At 42.8% G+C, this 20134-nt stretch overlaps 1 protein-coding gene across 1 annotated transcript; it reads left to right on the top strand.

Moving 5' to 3' along the window:
* Nucleotides 1–10961: 10961 nt before the first annotated feature.
* On the top strand, nt 10962–17542 carry LOC116893460 (zinc finger protein 773-like). Its single transcript, XM_032895221.1, has 6 exons — nt 10962–11039; nt 13186–13224; nt 13467–13543; nt 14247–14455; nt 15080–15166; nt 16290–17542. The coding sequence occupies exons 1-6, from the start codon at nt 10962–10964 to the stop codon at nt 17207–17209; spliced, it is 1410 nt and encodes a 469-aa protein (XP_032751112.1). The 3' UTR covers nt 17210–17542.
* The last annotated feature ends 2592 nt before the right edge of the window (nt 17543–20134 follow it).

The following is a 20134-nucleotide window of genomic DNA, read 5'->3' as shown; positions in this document are numbered from 1 at the left end:
TGTGTGTTTTTCCACGATTGGGTTAACTCACTCAGAATGATATTTTCTAGTTCAATCCACTTGCCTATGAATTTCATGAAGTCTTTGTTTTTGATAGCTGAATAGTACTCCATTGTGTAGATGTACCACATTTTCTGTATCCATTCCTCTGTTGAAGGGCATCTGGGTTCATTCCAGCTTCTGGCTATTATAAATGAGGCTGCGATGAACATAGTGGAGCACGAGTCTTTTTTATATCTTGGGGCATGTTTTGGGTATATGCCCAGGAGAGGTATAGCTAGATCCTCAGGCAGTTCAATGTCCAATTTTCTGAGGAACTTCCAGACTGATTTCCAGAATGGTTGTACCAGTCTGCAATCCCACCAACAATGGAGGAGTGTTCCTCTTTCTCCGCATCCTCGCCAGCATCTGCTGTCACCTGAGGTTTTTATTTTAGCCATTCTGACTGGTGTGAGGTGGAATCTCAGGGTAGTTTTGATTTGCATTTCCCCGATGACAAAGGACATTGAGCATTTCTTTAGGTACTTCTCATCCATCCAATATTCCTCAGCTGAGAAATCTTGTTTAGCTCTGTACCCTATTTTTAATAGGGTTATTTGGCTCTCTGGAGAATAATTTCTTGAGTTCTTTGTATATTTTGGGTATTAGTCCTCTATCAGATGTAGGATTGGTAAAGACCTTTTCCCAATCTGTTGATTGCCATTTTGTCCTAATGTCAGGGTCCTTGGCCTTACAGAAGCTTTGCAGTTTTATGAGGTCCCATTTGTTGATTCTTGATCTTAGAGCATAAACCATTGGTGTTTTGTTCAGGAAATTTTCCTCAGTGTCCATGTGATCAAGACTCTTCCCTACTTTTTCTTCTATTAGTTTGAGTGTGTCTGGTTTGATGTGGAGCTCCTTGATCCACTTGGACTTAAGCTTTGTACAGGGTGATAAGCATGGATCGATCTGCATTCTTCTACATGCTGACCTCCAGTTGAACCAGCGCCATTTGTTGAAGATGCTATCTTTTTTCCATTGGATTGTTTTAGCTCCTCTGTCAAAGATCAAGTAACCATAGGTGTGTGGGTTCATTTCTGGGTGTTCAGTCCTATTCCATTGAACTACCTGCCTGTCTCTGTACCAATACCATACAGTTTTTATCACTATTGCTCTGTAATACTGCTTAAGGTCAGGGATGGTGATTCTCCCAGAAGTTCTTTTATTGTTGAGTATAGTTTTCACTATTCTGGGTCTTTTGTTATTCCAAATGATTTTGCAAATTGCTCTTTCTAACTCTATGAAGAATTCAGTTGTAATTTTGATGGGGATTGCATTGAATCTGTATATTGCCTTTGGCAAAATGGCCATTTTTACTATATTAATCCTGCCAATCCATGTGCTTGGGAGATCTTTCCATCTTCTGAGATCTTCAATTTCTTTCTTCAGAGACTTGAAATTATTGTCATATAGATCTTTCACTTGCTTGGTTAAAGTCACACTGAGGTACTTTATATTACTTGGGACTATTGTGAAGGGTGTCATTTCCCTAATTTCTTTCGCAGCCTGTTTATCCTTTGAGTAGAGAAAGGTTACTATTTGTTTGAGATAATTTTATACCCAGCCACTTGGCTGAAGTTGTTTATCAGGCTTAGTAGTTTTCTGGTGAAACTTTTGGGGTTACTTAAGTATACAATCATATCTTTGCAAATATTGATATTTTGACTTCTTCCTTTCCAATTTGTATTCCTTTGAGCTCGTTTTGTTGTCTGATCGCTCTGGCTAGGACTTCAAGAACTGTATTGAATAAGAAGTGAGAGAGTGGGCAGCCTTGTCTAGTCTCTGATTTTAGTGAAATTACTTCAAATTTTTCTCCATTTAATGTTCATTACTGGTTTGCTGTATATTGCTTTTACTATATTTATATATGGGCCTTGAATTCTTGATCTTTCTAGGACTTTTATCATGAAGAGGTGTTAAATTTTGTCAAATAATTTCTCAGTATTTCATTTCTTATGAAATTATCATGGTTTTTTTCTTTGAGTTTGTTTATATAGTAGATAAGGTAAATGGATTTCCATATATTGAACCATCCCTGCATCCCTGGAATGAAGGCTACTTGATTATAATGGATGTTTGTTTTCTTGTGTTCTTGGATTCAGTTTGCAATAATTTTATTTATTATTTTTGCATCGATATTCATAATGGAAATTGGTCTGAAGTCCTCTTTCTTTTTTAGGTCTTTGTGTGGTTTAGGTATAAGTGTAATTGTTGCTTCATAGAAGGAATTGGATAGTGCTCCATCTGTTACTATTTTGTGGAATAGTTTGTACAGTATTGGTATTAGGTCTTCTTTAAGGTGTGGTAGAATTCTGCACTAATCCCATCTGCTCCTGGGCTCTTTTTGGTTGGAAGACTTTTAATAACTGCTTCAATTTCTATAGGAGAATGGGGTTGTTTAGATGGCTTGTCTGATCCTGATTTAACTTTGGTACTGGTATTTGTCTAGAAAATTGTCCATGTCCTTGAGATTTTCCAGTTTTGTTGAATATAGATTTTTGTAGCAAAATCTTATAATCTTTTGAATTTCCTCAGATTCTGTTGTTATATCTCACTTTTCATTTCTGATTTTGTTTATTTGGATACTGTCTCTGTGCGCTCTGGTTAGTCTGGCTAAGGGTTTATCTATATTGTAGATTTTCTCAAAGAACCAGCTGCTGATTTTGTTGATTCTTTGTATAGTTTTTTTGTTTTGTTTTGTTTTTTGTTTCTACTTGGTTGATTTCAGCCCTGAGTTTGATTATTTCCTGCCTTCTACTCCTCTTGGGTGTATTTGCTTCTTTTTGTTTTAGAGCTTTTAGGTGTGCTATCAAGCTGCTAATGTCAAGTTCTTTTTCGAAGCACTCAGAGCTATGATTTTTCCTCTTAGCACTCCTTTCATTGTGTCCCATAAGTTTGTGTATGTTGTGCCTTCATTTTCATTAAATTCTAAAAAGTGTTTAATTTCTTTCTTTATTTCTTCCTTGACCAAACTATCATTGAGTAGAGTGTTGTCCAACTTCCTGTCATTTTTGATTTTATTGAACACCAGCCTTAGTTCATGGTGATCTGCTAGGATGCATGGGATTATTTCACTTTTCTTGTATTTGTTGAGGTCTGTTTTTTGACTGATTATATGGTCAATTTTGCAGAAGGTACCATGAGGTGCTGAGTAGAAGGTATATTGTTTTGTTTTAGGATGAAATGTTTTATAGATATGTTAAATTCCATTTGTTTCATAACTTCTGTTAGTTTCTCTATGTCTCTGTTTAATTTCTGTTTCCATGATCTGTCCATTGATGAGAGTTGGGTGTTGAAATCTCCTACTATTATTATGTGAGGTGCAATGTGTGCTTTGAGCTTTAGTAAGGTTTCTTTTATGAACATAGGTGCCCTTGTATTTAGATGCAATGTGTGCTTTGAACTTTAGTAAGGTTTCTTTTATGAACATAGGTGCCCTTGTATTTAGAGCATAGATATTTAGGATTGAGAATTCATCTTGGTGGATTTTTCCTTTGATGAATATGAAATGTCCTTCCTTATCTTTTTTAATAACTTCTGGTTGAAAGTTGATTTTATTCCGTATTAGAATAGCTATTCCAATTTTTTTCTTCAGACCATTTGTTTGGAAAGTTGTTTTCAAGACTTTTACTCTGTGGTAATGTCTTTCTTTGTCTCTGAGGTGTGCTTCCTGTATCCAGCAAAATCCTGGATTCTCTTATGTATCCAGTCGGTTAGTCTCTGTCTTTTTATTGGGGAATTGAGTCCATTGATGTTAAGAGATATTAAGGAATAGTGATTGTTGCTTCCTGTTATTTATTTATTTTTTTGTTAGAATTGGAATTCTGTTTGTGTGTCTCTCTTCTTTTGGGGTCCTTGCAAGGAGATTACTTTCTTTCTTTTCTTAGGGTGTAGTTTATCTCCTCGTGCTGGAGTTTTCAATTTATTATCCTTTGTAGGGTTGGATTTGTAGAAAGATATTGTGTAAATTTATTTTTCTCATGGAATATCTTGGTTTTTCCATTTATGTTAATTGAGAGTTTTGCTGGCATTTATGTTCTCTTGGGGTCTGTATGACATCTGCATAGGATCTTCTGGGTTTCATAATCTCTGGTGAGAAGTCTGGTGTAATTCTGAGAGGTCTGCCTTTATATGTTACTTGGTTTTTTCCCTTACTGCTTTTAAAATTCTGTCTTTGTTTTGTGCATTTGGTATTTTGACTATTATATCACGGGAGGAATTTGTTTTCTGGTCCAATCTATTTGGGGTTCTGTAGACTTCTTTCTTGTTTTTGGGCATCTCTTTCTTTAGGTTAGAGAAATTTTCTTCTATAATTTTTTGAAGTTATTTACTGGCTCTTTACGTTGGGAGTCTTCACTCTCTTCCATACCTATTATCCTTAGGTTTGATCTTTTCATTGTGTCCTGGACTTCCTAGATGTTTTGGGTTAAGAACTTTTTGCATTTCACCTTTTCTTTGACTGTTGTATCACTGTTTTCTTTGGCATCTTCTGCCCCTGAGATTCTCTATTCTATCTCTTGTATTCTGTTGATGATTCTTCTGTCTATGTCTCCTGATCTATATCCTAGGTTTTATATCTTCAGGGCTTCTCACTTTGTGATTTCTTTATTGTTTCTATTTCCATTTTTAGATCCTGGGTGATTTTGTTCAATTCCTTTACCTGTTTGGTCATGTTTTCCTTTAATTCTTTAAGGGATTTTTTGTTTCTTCTTTAAGAGCTTATACCTGTTTACCTGTCTTCTCCTGTATTTATTCAAGGGTGTTATTTATGTCCTTCTTAACGTCCTCTATTATCATCATAACATGTCATTTCAAATCCAAACCTTGATTTTTTTTTTGGTTTTATGTGATATCCAGCCCTTGCTGTAGTGGGAGAATTTGGTTCTGATGATGCTAATTATCCTTGGTTTCTGTTCCTTATGTTCTTGTGCTTGCTTCTTTCCATCTGGTTATCTCAAGTGCTACCTGCTCTTCTTGTCTCTGACTGTAGCCTGTTCCTTCTGTGATCCTTGTCTCACAATTCCTCAGAGTCCAGCTGACTCTGATCCTATGATTCTGGGATCCTGGGGATCCTAAGATCCTGGGTGTGTCAGATCTCCTGGGAGTTTAGCTGTCTCTGGGATCCTGAAATCCTGGTGTGACCAAGCTCCTGAGATCCTGTTGTGTCAGAGTTCCCGGGAGTCCAGCTTTCTCTGGGTGTTGCAGGAATTCATGGGGAGCTAGAGCCCTGGGTTTGCTCTGGCCACAACTTGTTTATCTGGCTGGTGGGGTTTGGGTTTCCCTAGTTCCTGTGGTGATCCCAGGTACGCTGGTTGTTGGGAAAGATGTTGTGGCCTCAGCTGTGATCTTGAATGTATCAGAGGTCCAGTGCTCCTGGTTTTATCTGATCTCCTGGGAGTCAAGCTCCCTCTGTGATCCTCGGATCCTGTGCATTTCAGAGCACCTCTCATGCTGGGAGTGTTAGCGTACCTGGGAGTCTTTCTCTAGGTGTTGTGGGACTTGTTGGAGCGCCAGCACCCAATGTCTGCTCAGGGCACTGGTTCAGAGTGGAAGACCGTGCCATTGTCTGGGTAGGGGTTCCTGCCTCCCTGGATCCTGGAGGACCCAGTTATCCCAGGTATTGGGGTAGATGTTGTACCCCTCCTGTGATCCTGGGGGTTTTCATGTTGGGATATTCTTAAATTATTTTGGTTTTTTGTTTTATAAAAAGAGCTGGTGCATTGGTAGATGTCCACGTGTTTGTACCTTTGAGTTTGTATGTGCATAATGGGAGATAGAAGGTTTCAGATCCTTCAGAACTGGCGTAAGAGAGGTTTAGATGAAGCCAAATATGTTATGTGGGTGCAGGGATTCAAATTCCAAGCATCATGGTTGCTTTCCTATTGTTTAACTTCCAGGCCCTGGGACCATTGACATTCAGTTTCTGTTTAAGATCCCAATGGCCACTGTGTTTGGCATGGGGCAGTGAAAGGAGAGTGGACAAGTGGACTGTGTCAAAGCTTGATGTTGAAACATAGAGTGTTCTCCCTTTCAACCAGCTAAATTACATGAGGCCTTCTGCCTTACCTAGTTTCCATTCCTGGAAAGAGACATCATGACAAAGGGAACTTTTATAAATAGAATACAAGTAATCTGGACTGACTTACACACATTCAGAGGTTCAATCCATTATCATCATTGTGGGGAGCATGGCAGCATCCAAGCAGATATGGTGCTACAAGAGTTGAGAGCTCCACATTTTGATGCAAAGGCAGCAGCAGGAGACTCTCTTCTTCAGGCAGCTAGGACAAGGGTCTCTTCTGCACCGCAGTGTAGCTGAGCATAAGCTCTCAATGCCAACCCCCGCAGTGACACATATTTGCCAACAAGTCCACACCTATTCTAACAAGGACATGCTTCCTAATGGTGTCACTCAGTGTGGGCTAAGCATTCAAACACTTAAGTCTATGGGGGCCAAACCTATTCAAACCACTATAGTATCTTTGCATTACAAGGAACCTATTGTAAAACAAGGCTCTGAATAACCAAAGACTACCCAGGCCCTTCCTCATACATGCAGGCTGGTATAGCTCTTATATTATCTTCGGTCCTCAGTGAGGCCTCTTAATGTATACTTTTGAACAAGACAACAAACTTTTTCATCCTATCCTCTGGAATATGGGGATCAAAAATGGTACCCCTCGATTAAAAGGCATATTAGTGTGTCAAACTTAGTCTTACGTGTCATGTACTTGGTAAGTGAAAGAAAAAAAGATATAAAAAGGACATGACTGCTCCTAGGTATGGTGAGTGGAAAGATTTATTGTAGATATGAGGGAGAGAATAGCTAGAGGCAGTCACATTTGGGAGGGTGCAGCGTTTATATAACCCTGAGCAGCAGGGTCCCTCCACAGGGGTAGGAGATCTTTTCTCCTCTGTGTAAGGCTGAGAAGGCACAAATAGGCTGCTCTAACTGTTGAATGATCTTCTTTTTTCCCCACAGTGATGGCCATGGTGGCCTGCTATACTACCAATAGCTAGGTCTCCATATAATCCAGAGTCCTACTCTAGAAATGTTCACTCCTGAATCTACCAGTCAGAACTACAGAGCACAGGAGTCCAGTGGAGGAAGTCCTACTTTCCTGGTCTTCCTATCATTCCATTTCTCTCAAGCCCCATTCCAGGATATTTGATGACTGGACACAGAAAACCTACTTATTCACACAATATAAAAGGCTTAAGTACATGTCAGGTGCAGTAAGCTGTGTCCTGAAGAGACGCAGTTTGAGTGTTCCTCTAGAGGCCTCCATAGATAAGAATGCTAAAGAAAGGAAATCGTTTTCGGAGGGGATCTTGTGTTCTTTGTTCTATGACCCAAGCCAAAGTCAGCCGGATGGCCTTGAAGGTGAAACGGTTTGGCTCTACTGGCTTGGTCTGGAGCCCCCCACTATGATGGATGACATGGTTCAGCCTGCCAAAGGGTGTAGGGGAGGAGCTAGAGATAGGGGAGGAGCTAGAGATAGGGGAGGAGCTAGAGACTGCTAGCAATTGGACTTTTGGGAGCTCTCCTGCTCTCTCTTTTGGCATGGAAGGGCCTTCATGGAAGACGCTCCAAGTAAGAGATAGAGATTCCCTCGTTGTGCTTGCAGGAGCCACAGAGAAGCAGCTGGCAGGACACAGGTGAGCTAGTATTCTAGGAAAGAGAGCTGAGGAGTCCCCTTTGGTTTGGAGGAACTCAAGAGAAAGACTAGCTGGGTAGAATGATACAGATAAAACAGATTTCTAAAGAGCCAGCAGTTTAGTTGTAAATCAGGCTTTAAGATGGATATTATATATATAGTTAAGAAAATAAAGTTTCCTCCTTGAGCTAGCAGGTTTTTACTTCAGCTCCTGACTCCCATGTCTTTATGGGTATAAGTATGAAGCAAATTAAAAAGGATAAATAGTCAAAGTGCAACTAAAATAAACAAAATTCATATTCAAAAATTTTCATTTTATATGTACGAGTGTCAGTTTGCATATATGCATAAGCAGAGCATACATACAGGGTCTGTGGAGGCCAGAAAAAGGTATCAGATGCCATGGAATAAGAGTGACAAATGATGTGTGCCTCAAGTGGAAACTGAACCTGGGTCCTCTGGAAGAGCAGCGAATGCAGCTGGGTTTGGATGTGGTGGAGCACACTTTTAACCCCAGCATTCTAGAGGCAAAGGCAAAACAAAACAAAACAAAACCAAAAACAAAAAAAAAACAAAAACCAAAAAAAAAAAAAAAGAAGGAAAAAAAAAAAAAAGAATGGAAAGAATGAAATGACTGAAAGCACTCTGAAATTGCACACACACACACACACACACACACGCACACACACACACACGGGGGCGGGGAGAGAGAGAGAGAGAGAGAGAGAGAGAGAGAGAGAGAGAGAGAGAATCCCAAACAAAAATCAAACAATGAAACCCCACCAGATCTCTAAATTCATGCTCTACCGAGGGAGTTCCAGGACAGCCAGGGCTACATGGAGAAATCCTGTCTCAAACAACAACAAAAACAACAAAACATCAAACAAAAATAAAATGACGCGCAGAGTATATAACACTCTAGCACAGTGGCTCTCAACCTGTGGGTCATGATCTCTTAGGGGGTATGTAAGACCATCAGAAAACACAGATATTTACATTAGACTTATGACAGTAGTGAAATTACAGTTATGAAGTAGCAATGATAATTTATGGCTGGGGATTACCACAAGAGGAATGGTAAGAATGGAAATTTTCATTTCTTTATAATCTGTTAAAGGCTCTCAGCACTAGGAAGGTTGAGAACTACTGTTCTAGAACATTCTTGTTTAAAATGGGAATCCAGAATAAGTGATATGGCTGAAGGGGGAAAGCAGCGACTTAAATTCCACATGGTAGAAGGGGACACACACACACACACACACACACACACACACACACACACACACACGTGCTCGCGCGCGTGCATGCGAATTTTTTTGAAGTGAGTAAAATCTCATGAATTTATTGTCTTCATAGACAATAAATCATCATAGAATTAGAACATTTTGCATTGGTGCTTGCCACATGTCTCTCTCTCTCTCTCTCTCTCTCTCTCTCTCTCTCTCTCTCTCTCTCTCTCTCTCTCTCTTTTTTTTTTTGAGACAGGGTTTCTCTGTGTAGCCCTGGCTGTCCTGAAACTCACTGTGTAGACCAGACTGGCCTTGAACTCTGCTACACGCCTGCAAATGCAATATTTATAAGAGTAAAATAAATAAATAAAAACGGAACCGTAAGACTGGATCACTATCAGGGACATCAACCCTCTGCCTGGGCTTAGGACCCACACCCCGGGGTGCTGCAACAATCAGGTAAGCCAGGGATCACCTGCCACCCCTTCCAGCGTCGTCCCCAGCCCAGCAGACAGGGCTGCCCAGAGAGGCACATGAATAGGGGAGGTTCTACCCAAAGCTCAGAACCAGTTACACCTGTCTAGGCTCCAGGGGAAAGCCATTCATGTCTTTTTTTTTTCTTCTTTCTTTCTTTTCTTCGAGTCAGAGTTTCTCTGTGTAGCCTTGTTTGCACTAGATGGTAGACCAAGCTAGCCACAAATGCAGATATCTACTGGGATTAGAGGTATGCACCAACACCTCCTGCCAATCTTCCTGCCTTTCTGCCACAGTTTGTTCTGGTTAATGTAGTTCTGATAGCTGCGCCATGGATACTAGGGCAATTGCAGAGATGGACGGTGTGTAAGAGATGGGTGGAGAAGCAGTGTGTAAGGAGTTAACAGGACTCCTTGCAGACCGGATCACAGTTACATATGCTCCAGTGTTCCTTTTCCTCACTAAGCTGCTGCTCTAGTCTTTCCCTCTGAAGAGCATCCTCAGTGGCGCACCAAAGTGGTTTCCTGGGCTGAATCCCGTTATGCTTCTCCAAATTTCTCTTAGCGTGGGGATGCACAATAGAAGAGTTGTTCGTGACTATGCCATATCTGATGTGTACAAATGAGAAGAGTTTTAACTCTTGAGATCAGTGGTGAAAGAATACTCGATTCCAAATATGCCCTTTCTTTCTTCCTCTATGGTAATTCCTGCGTTTTCTTTGCAAGAGGACTTGTGACCTAAAACCTGCTGGGTCTTTAAATCCAGGACAAATGTCGAACTGAGGAGTCCATTATTATAACGAAGGACAGTGGCCTCCAGGTTCTCTCGGCATCTCTCTGTCTCTACCGTGTAGAGATCACTCCCCCACCCCCAACTTTCCAGCCCAGGTGTTGGGCTGATTTTTCCTCCTCCCTGCTCCTCTGGCCCCTATATAACTCAGCCATTTTTGACTATGTCAGTCTCTTGGCTCAGGCCGCCCCTCTTGGTTGGCGGTTTCTCTCCCTCTTTTCCGGTTCCCTCTCTTTACGGCCAGGCTCTGGGTCCTGTTCATTCTGTAACTCTCCCCAACGTTTCCTGTCTGGTCTGGAACTCACCGTGACAGGCTAGTTTCTAATCCCAGTCATCTACTTGTTTCTTCCGACAGTTCTGTAATTTAGGAGTGGGTCAGCAAGCCCGGCCTTTGTAGCTCAAGGAAATATTGGCACATCTGTAATTACAACAATCTCCCTAACTGACTGAATGTCCAGCTCCATCTGGGGAGGTGTGTCCACTTCCTGGCGCTTGATCCTGTCTGAACTACATTGCCCAGAAGACATTGCACCAAGAATAGCCAATGAAAATGGGCGTTTTGGGGACAAAATGACGCTGGGCGGGACTTTCGGCTCTGCGTACTGGAGGTTCTTTGAAACTTTCTGGATCTGTCAGTCTGGTTCACAGAAAACTGGTTTTATCAGTATTGGCCATGGCAGGAAAACCGGAGAGTTGAAGCGTTTTCCCTCAGTCGGAGACGGATCTGAGGTTTGCGACGACCCGTGTGATCTGATCTAGCCTTCGAGTGAGGATGGCCACGTCCCAGGGCCCCGCCAGCCAGTGGAGCCCGGTGGTAATTGTGGAGGCTGCCGGTGGAGCCCTGCCCCAGGTGAGTGCCTAGTGATCGCCCATCTACCTGAGTTCTAGGGCGCTGAGATCTGGGTCAGGAGCCAACAAGGTAGACCCGCCCCACCTCCCACCCCCATGTCCCCGACTGTAGTAACCGGTGGACGAAATTGTGCTTTTTTGACATCTGTGTGCTAGATCGCTAGAGCCATCCCCTCTGACTCACAGCGTCTGGAGGACTGTACCTTCCAAGGCTTGTGGGCTGTCCTGAGTTCTGACACAGAGCCTTGGGGTGACCTCTGCTGGCATTAGATGAGGGAAAGGGCTCAGTACACCTAAGGAGCTGACTTTTGTTTACAGAGACTTTAGTGGCCAAGAAGATTTTGAACAGACGAGAGAATCGATCTATTCAGTTTTCCAAGTGTGGAGTGGGGGTGATTTGGGTATAGGCAGAGACCTGTGAATCCTTGGGTAAATCCTGTGTACTCGTTTGGACTGTGAGTCCTAGCGAGGGGCGGGGGCGGGGGCGGGGGCGGGGCGGGGGTGGAGTTGTGGGGTGGGTGGTAGTGGTGAGACTGTTCAGATCTTTGATGGAGTTCTTTTATTCTCTCTTTCTCTCCCTCTCCCTCCCTCCTACCTCCGTCCCTTCCTCCTCCACCTCCCAACCTGCAGACAGGGAGCCCGGTGGGGGCTCTCCCTCCTTCCTCACCTCCCTCCCTCCCACCCTCCCCCTCCTCTCTCTGACTGGGTCTCTCTACTCTCTATGTGATCTTGGCTGTCCTGGAACTCTACTTATACTAGGCTGTCCTCAAACTCAAAGAGATGCTTCTATCTCTAACTCCCAAGTGATGGGATTAAAGGACCTTTTGTTTTATTTTTATTTTATTTATTTATTTTTAATCTTGGCTCGAACTCACTGTTTATACCAGGCTGGCCTCTAATTCACAGAGATTTGCTTTCTTGTGGGTTGGCTGCCAACTGAACTCTGGTTGTGTGTAAATGGTGGAAATGCCCTACACAGAGCCAACACCTCATGCCTTTCCAATGAATTTTAAAAATTCAGCCATCAGGACTTGCTGCCAAGTGTCGCTGTAAAGAAAAATTAAATTAAAAAGAAATAAAATTGTATTTTCTAAATAAATAATATTACTAAATTATATTAGTAATGATAATTGATAATATTATTAATTTTAAATAAAGTATTACTGAAAGAATTTTACCATTATGTGATGGCATTCAGCATTTGAGTAAAGTCTACTGTGTTAGCTATCTCCCTTGCCCCACTGAGACTCACCATGTGACTCTAGCTGACCTCTGTACACCATGTTGGCCTCAGATGCACAAAAGTCTGCCTGCTTCTGCCTTACAAATGTTGTGTAAAGGCCTGCACTATTGTGCCTGGCTAATACCAAAATCTTAGTTCACTATGGGTAGATAAAACCATGCATTTTGAAAACTTATGTATGGGTTTGTGAAACTTTTGACAGAAGCATTAGTCATGTGCCCAGGAAGAGCCTGTCCCAAGTACTTGACACATAGGACTGAGTTTGATGCCGCGATTCTCTTTTCTCTCTTTTCAGGGGTAGGAAGTTAAGTTAGTTTGAATGAGAATGGTTTCCATAGGCTCAAATATTTGAATGCTTAGTCACCGGGGTGTGAAGCCATTTGAGAAGAATTAGAAGGATTAGGAGGTTAGGTACTGTTGGAGGAAGGGTGTGACTAGGAGTGAACCTTGATATTTCAGAAGTCCACCCCTGATCCAGTGTGCGTGCGTGCGTCGTGTGCGTCTTGTCGTGTGTGTGTGTGTGTGTGTGTGTGTGTGTGTGTGTGTGTGTGTTTGCCTGTAGATCAGAATATAAAGTTTTCAGATATTGCCCTGGCACCATGCCTCTCTACTTTCCACAGTGCTCATTATGACGAATACTCTGAAACCGTTAGCTAGCCCCAGTTAAATGCTTTCTTTTATATTGTAAGAGTTGCCTTGGCTATGTTGTCTCGTCACAGCGATAGAACAGAAAATGAGACACCTGTTTATCCTCAGGTAACAAACTGAAGAGATTGATTCTTTGTCTGCATACCATTAAGGGATGGAACCCAGGGGGCAGTTGGGGGTACCTGACTGCTTGTATGAGAGGGAACTTGGGGATACCAACACTCTTGCTTGTTACTCACAGCCTTGTTTTTTACAGATTTCCCAGTACTCAGTGAAACCTGCCAACCAGGAAGAGGTAAGTGGAGGGTGTCCTGGAATCACACTCCTCACTTTCCACATAAGTGACCTCTGGGACTATGGTGTCCTAGACTCTGTGCTTGGGATTCTCTCTGTCCTTCCATTGGGTTTCCCTGGCACATGCTCAGAATGAAAGGTCCCCACATCCATAGCAGAGATTACATGGCCGCCAGGTTTCCCTTTATAGTAACCATTGGCTGAAGATTCAGAGGTCTTAAAGGTCCAGTGATGACCTTACAGGATGCCTGGAAGCGAGATGGGTTGAGAATGCTGAGAAATGCTCGGGTGTGCATGAGGTCTGCCGGCTTTAGCAGAAGGTAGGAGTTGGGTAGCACAGCAGCTGAGGGCTGAGCCTGCGTACTGAGATGGAAATGGAAGCTCAGTGTGAAGACTGATGTGTGTGCTGCGACGTCACGTGTAAATGGCTTCCTGATCTTCGTGCCAGGGACAGAGTGGACAACAGTGACCCAGATGTGGGCTGTGTGAGACAGGTGATTGGGAGGAGCCCAGGTGAATTCCCAGACTGGAAGGATTGACTCCAGCTCTGGTGGTTTCAATGAGCCTGCCCTCCAGAGCAGAGACTTGAATACTTGGTCCCCATTGGTGGAACACTTTGGAGATAATAATGAGGTGTGGCCTTGTTGGAGGAGGTGTGTCACTAGGGGTGGGCTTGTAGTCTTCAAAAGCTCTTGCCATTCCCAGTTAACTCTCTCTACCTGGTACCTATGGATCAGGATGTAAGTTCTCAGCCACTGCTTCAGTGCTGTGTGTGCCTGTAGCCATTCTTCCTGCCATGAAGGTTACAGACTCACCCTCTGAAGTGTAAGCCCCAATAAACTCAGCTGTTCTATAAGTTGCCTTGGTCATGGGGTCATGGTGTCTTTTCACAGTAATAGAAAAATAACTAAGCTACCATGTCAACTAACCTGTTGTTGCTTAGTGCTGAGCATAGTGGTCAGTGGGACCTCGAGGATAGGCTGGATTATCAATAGGTTCATAGCCTGGTACCTTCTGAGGTAGAGAGCTAAGTGGGAATGACTTAAGGATACCAAGAGTCCCTGACAAGGAGGCTACAAATAAATTCAAGTTTCCCCATGTGCAGGGCTGTGTGTCCTTTGAGGATGTGGCTGTGTACTTCTCCTGGGAGGAATGGACACTGCTCAATGACTCTCAAAGGCTTCTGTACCAGACGGTGATGACGGAGATCTTAGCACTCATGTCCTCTCTCGGTAAGACCCTGCCATTCTGACAGAGCATGTCTATGTAGGCTTTCCTTTCTTTCTAGAGAGCTGTATCCTTCTCAAAGCTGGCTTATGAACACCCAGTCTTTCCCCCACTGTCTTGGAGTATAAAATACAGGTTAAAAACCAAGGTTTGTTTCACAATGGCTCTGTCTTAACTGTAGCAAGGGCACACAGAAATCAATTTGGAATTAGGGTTTTTTGGGTGTAGTTTGAGACTGGGTCTATCTATAGAGTCTTAGATATGTGCTAGGACTTGCTATGTAGACCTGGCTCTCCTTTGACTTGCCGAGATCTTCCTACTCTGTCTTTTTAGTACTGTGATTAGTGGATTGCACAACCACACCTGGCCTGGGGTCAGGAGTCTTAACACTGATGGCTTCTCTGCGACTTGATGATGCTATACATTTTTGGCATCTTTGTGACTCAGGTACTTCTAGATGATATGGCTTGTGTCTGAATGTGGCAGGAATTGTGGCACCGATGAGCTCATTTTTGATTTTTGTAAGACACCCTTGCCAGGATCATTCTCATTAGGCCTCTTAGGGATTGTATGGTTGCATTATTCAGTCTTAGTACGAAATTCTCATTTCTTGTGTCATTGTACTTTAGGACTTGTACCTTCCGGGATCCATGACATCACTCAGCTGGAGTCTTGGGGAGAGCCCTCTGTGCCTGCATTGAGATTCCTGACTCCAGGTATGGGATAGGTACACAGAGTGTGGCAGTTTTTGATTCTATTAATTCTGAACTAGAACTGTCCTTTGTGTGTCAGTCTTATATGTTTTGCCTGTTGCCTTGCAACCCTGTGAAACACAGCCATTCCTTTACTGTGTTAGTGTGCACTGTGAATGTAACTTTTATTTGCTTGATGTAATTCCATCTCAGAGGCAGTGAGCTTAGTTCCTAGTTCTGGAAGCTTCTAGCCTCTACAATCTAATCAAAACCCATAGTGATTTCAGCCTCTGAGACTTACTGAATAAGCTCACCTCTTCTAGCTCTTTCTGAACTCTCTGACTGGATTGTCCACTCAGCTGTTCTGGCTTAAACTCCTTTGGTTTAAATTGGCTTCCCTTAGCTTCTGACTGAATTGCTCTGTTTGGTCTCAAAATAACTCTAGCAACCCATTCTAATCTTCTGGTTCCTCATTCTGTCTTCACCTATGTCTATCTTGCTCTTTCTTCAACCTGTCTGTAAAACTGTTGTGGTAAAAACTGCATCTGAAATCTCTGCTTGCTCTAAGTAGACTCACTTTCCTGTCCTAACTGACTTTTTGAGTCAAATCTTTCTCTGATTCATCACTTTGTCTGCTCCTCAATTAGAAGTCACTTTCCAACATGGCTGCTTCTTCTACCAACTCACCTTAGCTACATTGTTTCAGATTAAAAGTGTGTACTGTAGAAGTGTCTGTATTCCAGCCAGAGCAGCCATGTTGCTGGATTAAAATTCTTCTACTGTGCTCTAAACCTAGGGCAGTCCTTAAATGCAGGTTCTTTAGTTACCATGTCTTACAGGCCTAGACAGTCTTCTGCACTGTGTCCTGCATCTCCAGCATGGGAGGCTTGCAGAAAGCTAATGGTGAGGAATGTGTTATGGTTCCTAGCATTCCCTGTGATTCACTCCATGCTTGTGTTTTTGCTGCTCCTAAGGCCCCTAGAATATATGATCTTGACAAATTCAGCACGGTAACAGGCCCTGTCTACTCTGAACTAGCCCTTTGTTCTGTGAGAAATCTCAGATCACCATTAGTTAAACAGGTGCTATCTCTCTGCCTGTCACTCGGCAGTCTACAGGCCACTCATCAGTATTTCTCTGTGTTCAGGTTGTTGGATCAAAGTAGAGAGTGAAACGTCTCCTTTTGAGCAGAGTCTGTCTGCAGAAGGAGGTGTTAGTTTATCCACGCTGCAACAGCAAATGCTGTGCTGTGCTGAGACACCCTTGCTAAGCACGGACAATGTGACGATCCTTCAGACCTCCAGTCTTCTCAGGCATCAAGTGACTTACACTGCTGGGGACACCCCCATGAACACTGAGAGTGGAGAGGCCATTCAGAGTGAGAAGAAGAACTGCATATGCAGTGACTGTGGCAAAACTTTTACTAGCACGTCCCACCTCAATCGGCACCGGATGATACACACGGGAGAAAAGCCTTTCCAGTGCAGCGAGTGTGGGATGTCCTTCAGCCAAAAAGCCTTTCTCATTAAACATTTTAGAATTCACACAGGAGAGAAGCCTTTCAGGTGTGGTGAGTGTGGCAAAGCCTTCAAGCATAATATTTCCCTTGTTTCTCACCAGCGAGTTCACACAGGAGAGACGCCCTTTACCTGCACGGAATGTGGGAAATCATATATGACCAGATCCAACCTTACACGTCACTTTCAAGTTCATGCTTCAGAAAAGCCTTACAGTTGCAGTGAATGTGGCAAAGCATTTAAGGAGAAATCCAGCCTCATTTATCATGCGCGAGTGCACACTCGTGAAAGGCCTTTTCAGTGCAGCGATTGTGGGAAGTCCTTCAGCCAAAAAGCCTTTCTCATTAAGCATTTCAGAGTTCACACTGGAGAGAAGCCTTTCAGGTGCAGTGAGTGTGGCAAAGCCTTTAAACACAACTGCTTCCTTGTTGCTCATCAGCGAGTTCACACAGGAGAGACACCTTTTACATGCACTGAATGTGGCAAGTCATACATGAACAGATCCAGCCTTCTATATCATTATCGGGTTCATACTGGAGAAAAGCCGTAGAAGTACAGTGTGGTGGTTTGAATAGGTTTGGCCCCCCATAGACTCATGTGTTTGAACGCTTGGCCCATAGGGAATGACATTCGTAGGAGGTATGTCCTTGTTAGAATAGGTGTAGCCTTCTTGAAGGAAGTGTGTCACTGTGGGGATGGACTTTGTGGTCTGATGCTCAAGCTCCACCCAGTTCTGGAGACTCTCTTCCTGGCTACCTTTGGATCAGGATGCAGAACCTCTGCTCCTCTAGCACCACGTCTGCCTTCACACTGCTGTGCTTCCTGCCGTGATGATAGTGAACTGAACCTGTAAACCAGCCCCAAATAAATGTCCTTTCTAAGAGTTGCCTTGCTAATGGTGTCATTTCTAAGCAATTGAAATCCTAAGACATGCTGCGAATGTATTAAATCATTGAAGAAAAAAAATGCAGCCTTGTTTATCGTGTCCAAGCTCATACAGGGGGGAAAGGCCTTTTGAATGTCATGAATCTGGGAAGTGTTAAAAAAAACAAACCAGAACTCACCTCATGAAAGAACAAGAGGTTCATAGAGGAAAGGCTTTTATGTGTAATATGTGTGGGGTGCAACCTCATTTAACATCAGGGATTTTACACAGCAAAGCATCATTAGTTCAAAGAATGTGGCAAAGTGTTTTGCTACAGGACTGGACCCACACTGGCTAGAATATATGTATTGAGTGCAATGAACATGGGAAATTGTTTCTATGATATACCCTATCTACACAAGAGGGTGTTCACTGGACAAAGGTCAAGAGTGCTTCAAATGTGGTGAGCCTTCACCCACACTTCCATTATACTTAACTGAAGAGGCCACAGTGCAGAGATGTATCATGAACCCACTGATTCTGGAGAAAGCTTTTGAGCTAAGGCCTGTTCTTACTAGTAACACAGACACTACCCAGATAGGTTTGTGAATGCAGAGAAGGTAGAGAAAGCTTTGGCCATTGACTAAGCTTGTTGAGTCTTAGGTATGAACATGACTTTGAGCAGAATTCCTGAGAGTATTGCGAGGGAGCCAGCCATTGAAAGTTACTCATCAAAGGAGAACATAGAGGCAAGATGAGAATTATTGCTATCTTCTTATTCCTAAGAAGTTAATGCTTTCTGGGGACTTAGCAAGAGGAAGCTGTGTTCTTGACTGCATCAGTGTGGAGTCTCCATGGTACTGAGTTTGAATGGAGGAGGAAGAGAGTGGCCTCTATTTAAGCAAGACATACTTTTGTTGTTCTATTGCTTGCCCTCTTACCCTCCCCCCGCCACTGAATATTGCAGTCCCTAGGATAAATGATCATACTATAAATTCTTAATGACTATCGTGTTCCTAAGTGTTGGGGACCAGCTCTGTGTAGCACCTTATATTCTCATATAGAATGCACCCTATATGTTTTAGGTGTTTGTTATTTGTTTCATGTGTGAGTATTTTGACTGCACATATGTATGAATACTAAGGGCATAACTGATGTCTGTGAGGCCCCCCCAAAAGGCCTTGGATTCCTGGAACAGGAGTTACAGATGAGGGTGAACTAGTCTCTTTGCTGGAAATGGAACCCAGGTCCCCTGCCAGAGAAGCTTGTGGGCTTACATTCTGAGCCCTCTCTGGAACCCATGTTTTAAGTTTATAAGAAGTTACCAGATTTCATTCTAAAAGGCTGTGTGTTTCAGATTTCCTCCTGCAGCATATCAGATGCCAGTTTGTCACATCCTGACATTTTTCCAAGTCATGAGGTGTTCTCTTTAACAATTTTAGTAACTATATTGGCTTGGGCATAATGGCACAGGCCTTTAATCCCAGCACTCAAGAGGCAGAGGCAGCCAGAAGTCTGAGTTCAAGACCATCCTAATCTATATATTGAGTTCTCGGACAGTCAGGACTACATAGAGATAACCTGTCTCAAAAATCCAACAAGTACAACACTTAAACAAATCAAACACACACAAAAAATATAGTAGCTTATAATTATAGGTTTAATTTTACATTATCTATCATTATCTATCTATCTATCTTTGTATCTTGTAGATATTTATTTAATTTTGTGAGTTTGTGTTATGTGTGCTACATGTGTGTCTGTTCCCATTGGAGAGCAGAACAGGCATCAGTCACTGGAACTGGAGTTCTAGATCCTTGTGAACATCTAAGTAGATGCTGGGAATTGAACCAAAGTTATCTGCAAGGACAATGAGTGCTGTTAGCCAGTGGGCCATTTTTCTGACCCTGTATTGATGCTGTCTTTGTTTAGATATGGCTAGCTTGGAACTGCAGGCAGATCATGTTGTCCTAGAACTCATAGAGACCTATCATATTCTGGGTTCTGAATGCTGGTGTTAAAGGGCACTCTGGGGGATCAACAAACAAACAAACAAACAAACAAACAAAAACAAAACAAAAAACTAGTGACAAAAGGCTGTTTGTGGTGCCTATTAGCATAACAAAATACATGCTGGTGTCTGGAATTTCTCAGCATTGCTAGTGCCTGTAACAATGAATGCTGGAATCATGGCTCCTCTTAGCTCTCTTCACCCCAGTCCAACCCTAAACTTATCCAGCTTATGGCCTACCCTTCCCCTAGCTTCTGATTCCCATATAACCCTCCTGTTTTAGCTGTGTGCTCTCTTGGCTCTCATGTTTCTTGGTGTTCTCTCTCTCTCTCTCTCTCTCTCTCTCTTTCTCTCTCTCTCTCCTCTCTCTTGGGTCCCCCTCTTCCTCAGTCCAGTCTGCTGGTCATGTTTATTTTACTACCTTCTCTCCCTGCCCTGGAGTCTTCATGAGGCCTCTGGCTGTGCCCTCATATCTATCTACAGTAACGTCCTTCCTCTCAACCATACCTAGAGTGGACATGTATGTCACTTCATATTCATACAGCCAACACACCAATGTGTGTTGTTTTTGTGTATAAACAAACCAATGAAGAAACATT

This window comes from Rattus rattus, chromosome 2 (assembly GCF_011064425.1).
Source record: "Rattus rattus isolate New Zealand chromosome 2, Rrattus_CSIRO_v1, whole genome shotgun sequence".
Classification (NCBI taxonomy): domain Eukaryota; kingdom Metazoa; phylum Chordata; class Mammalia; order Rodentia; family Muridae; genus Rattus; species Rattus rattus.
This window is presented reverse-complemented; position numbering and strand designations above follow the sequence as displayed.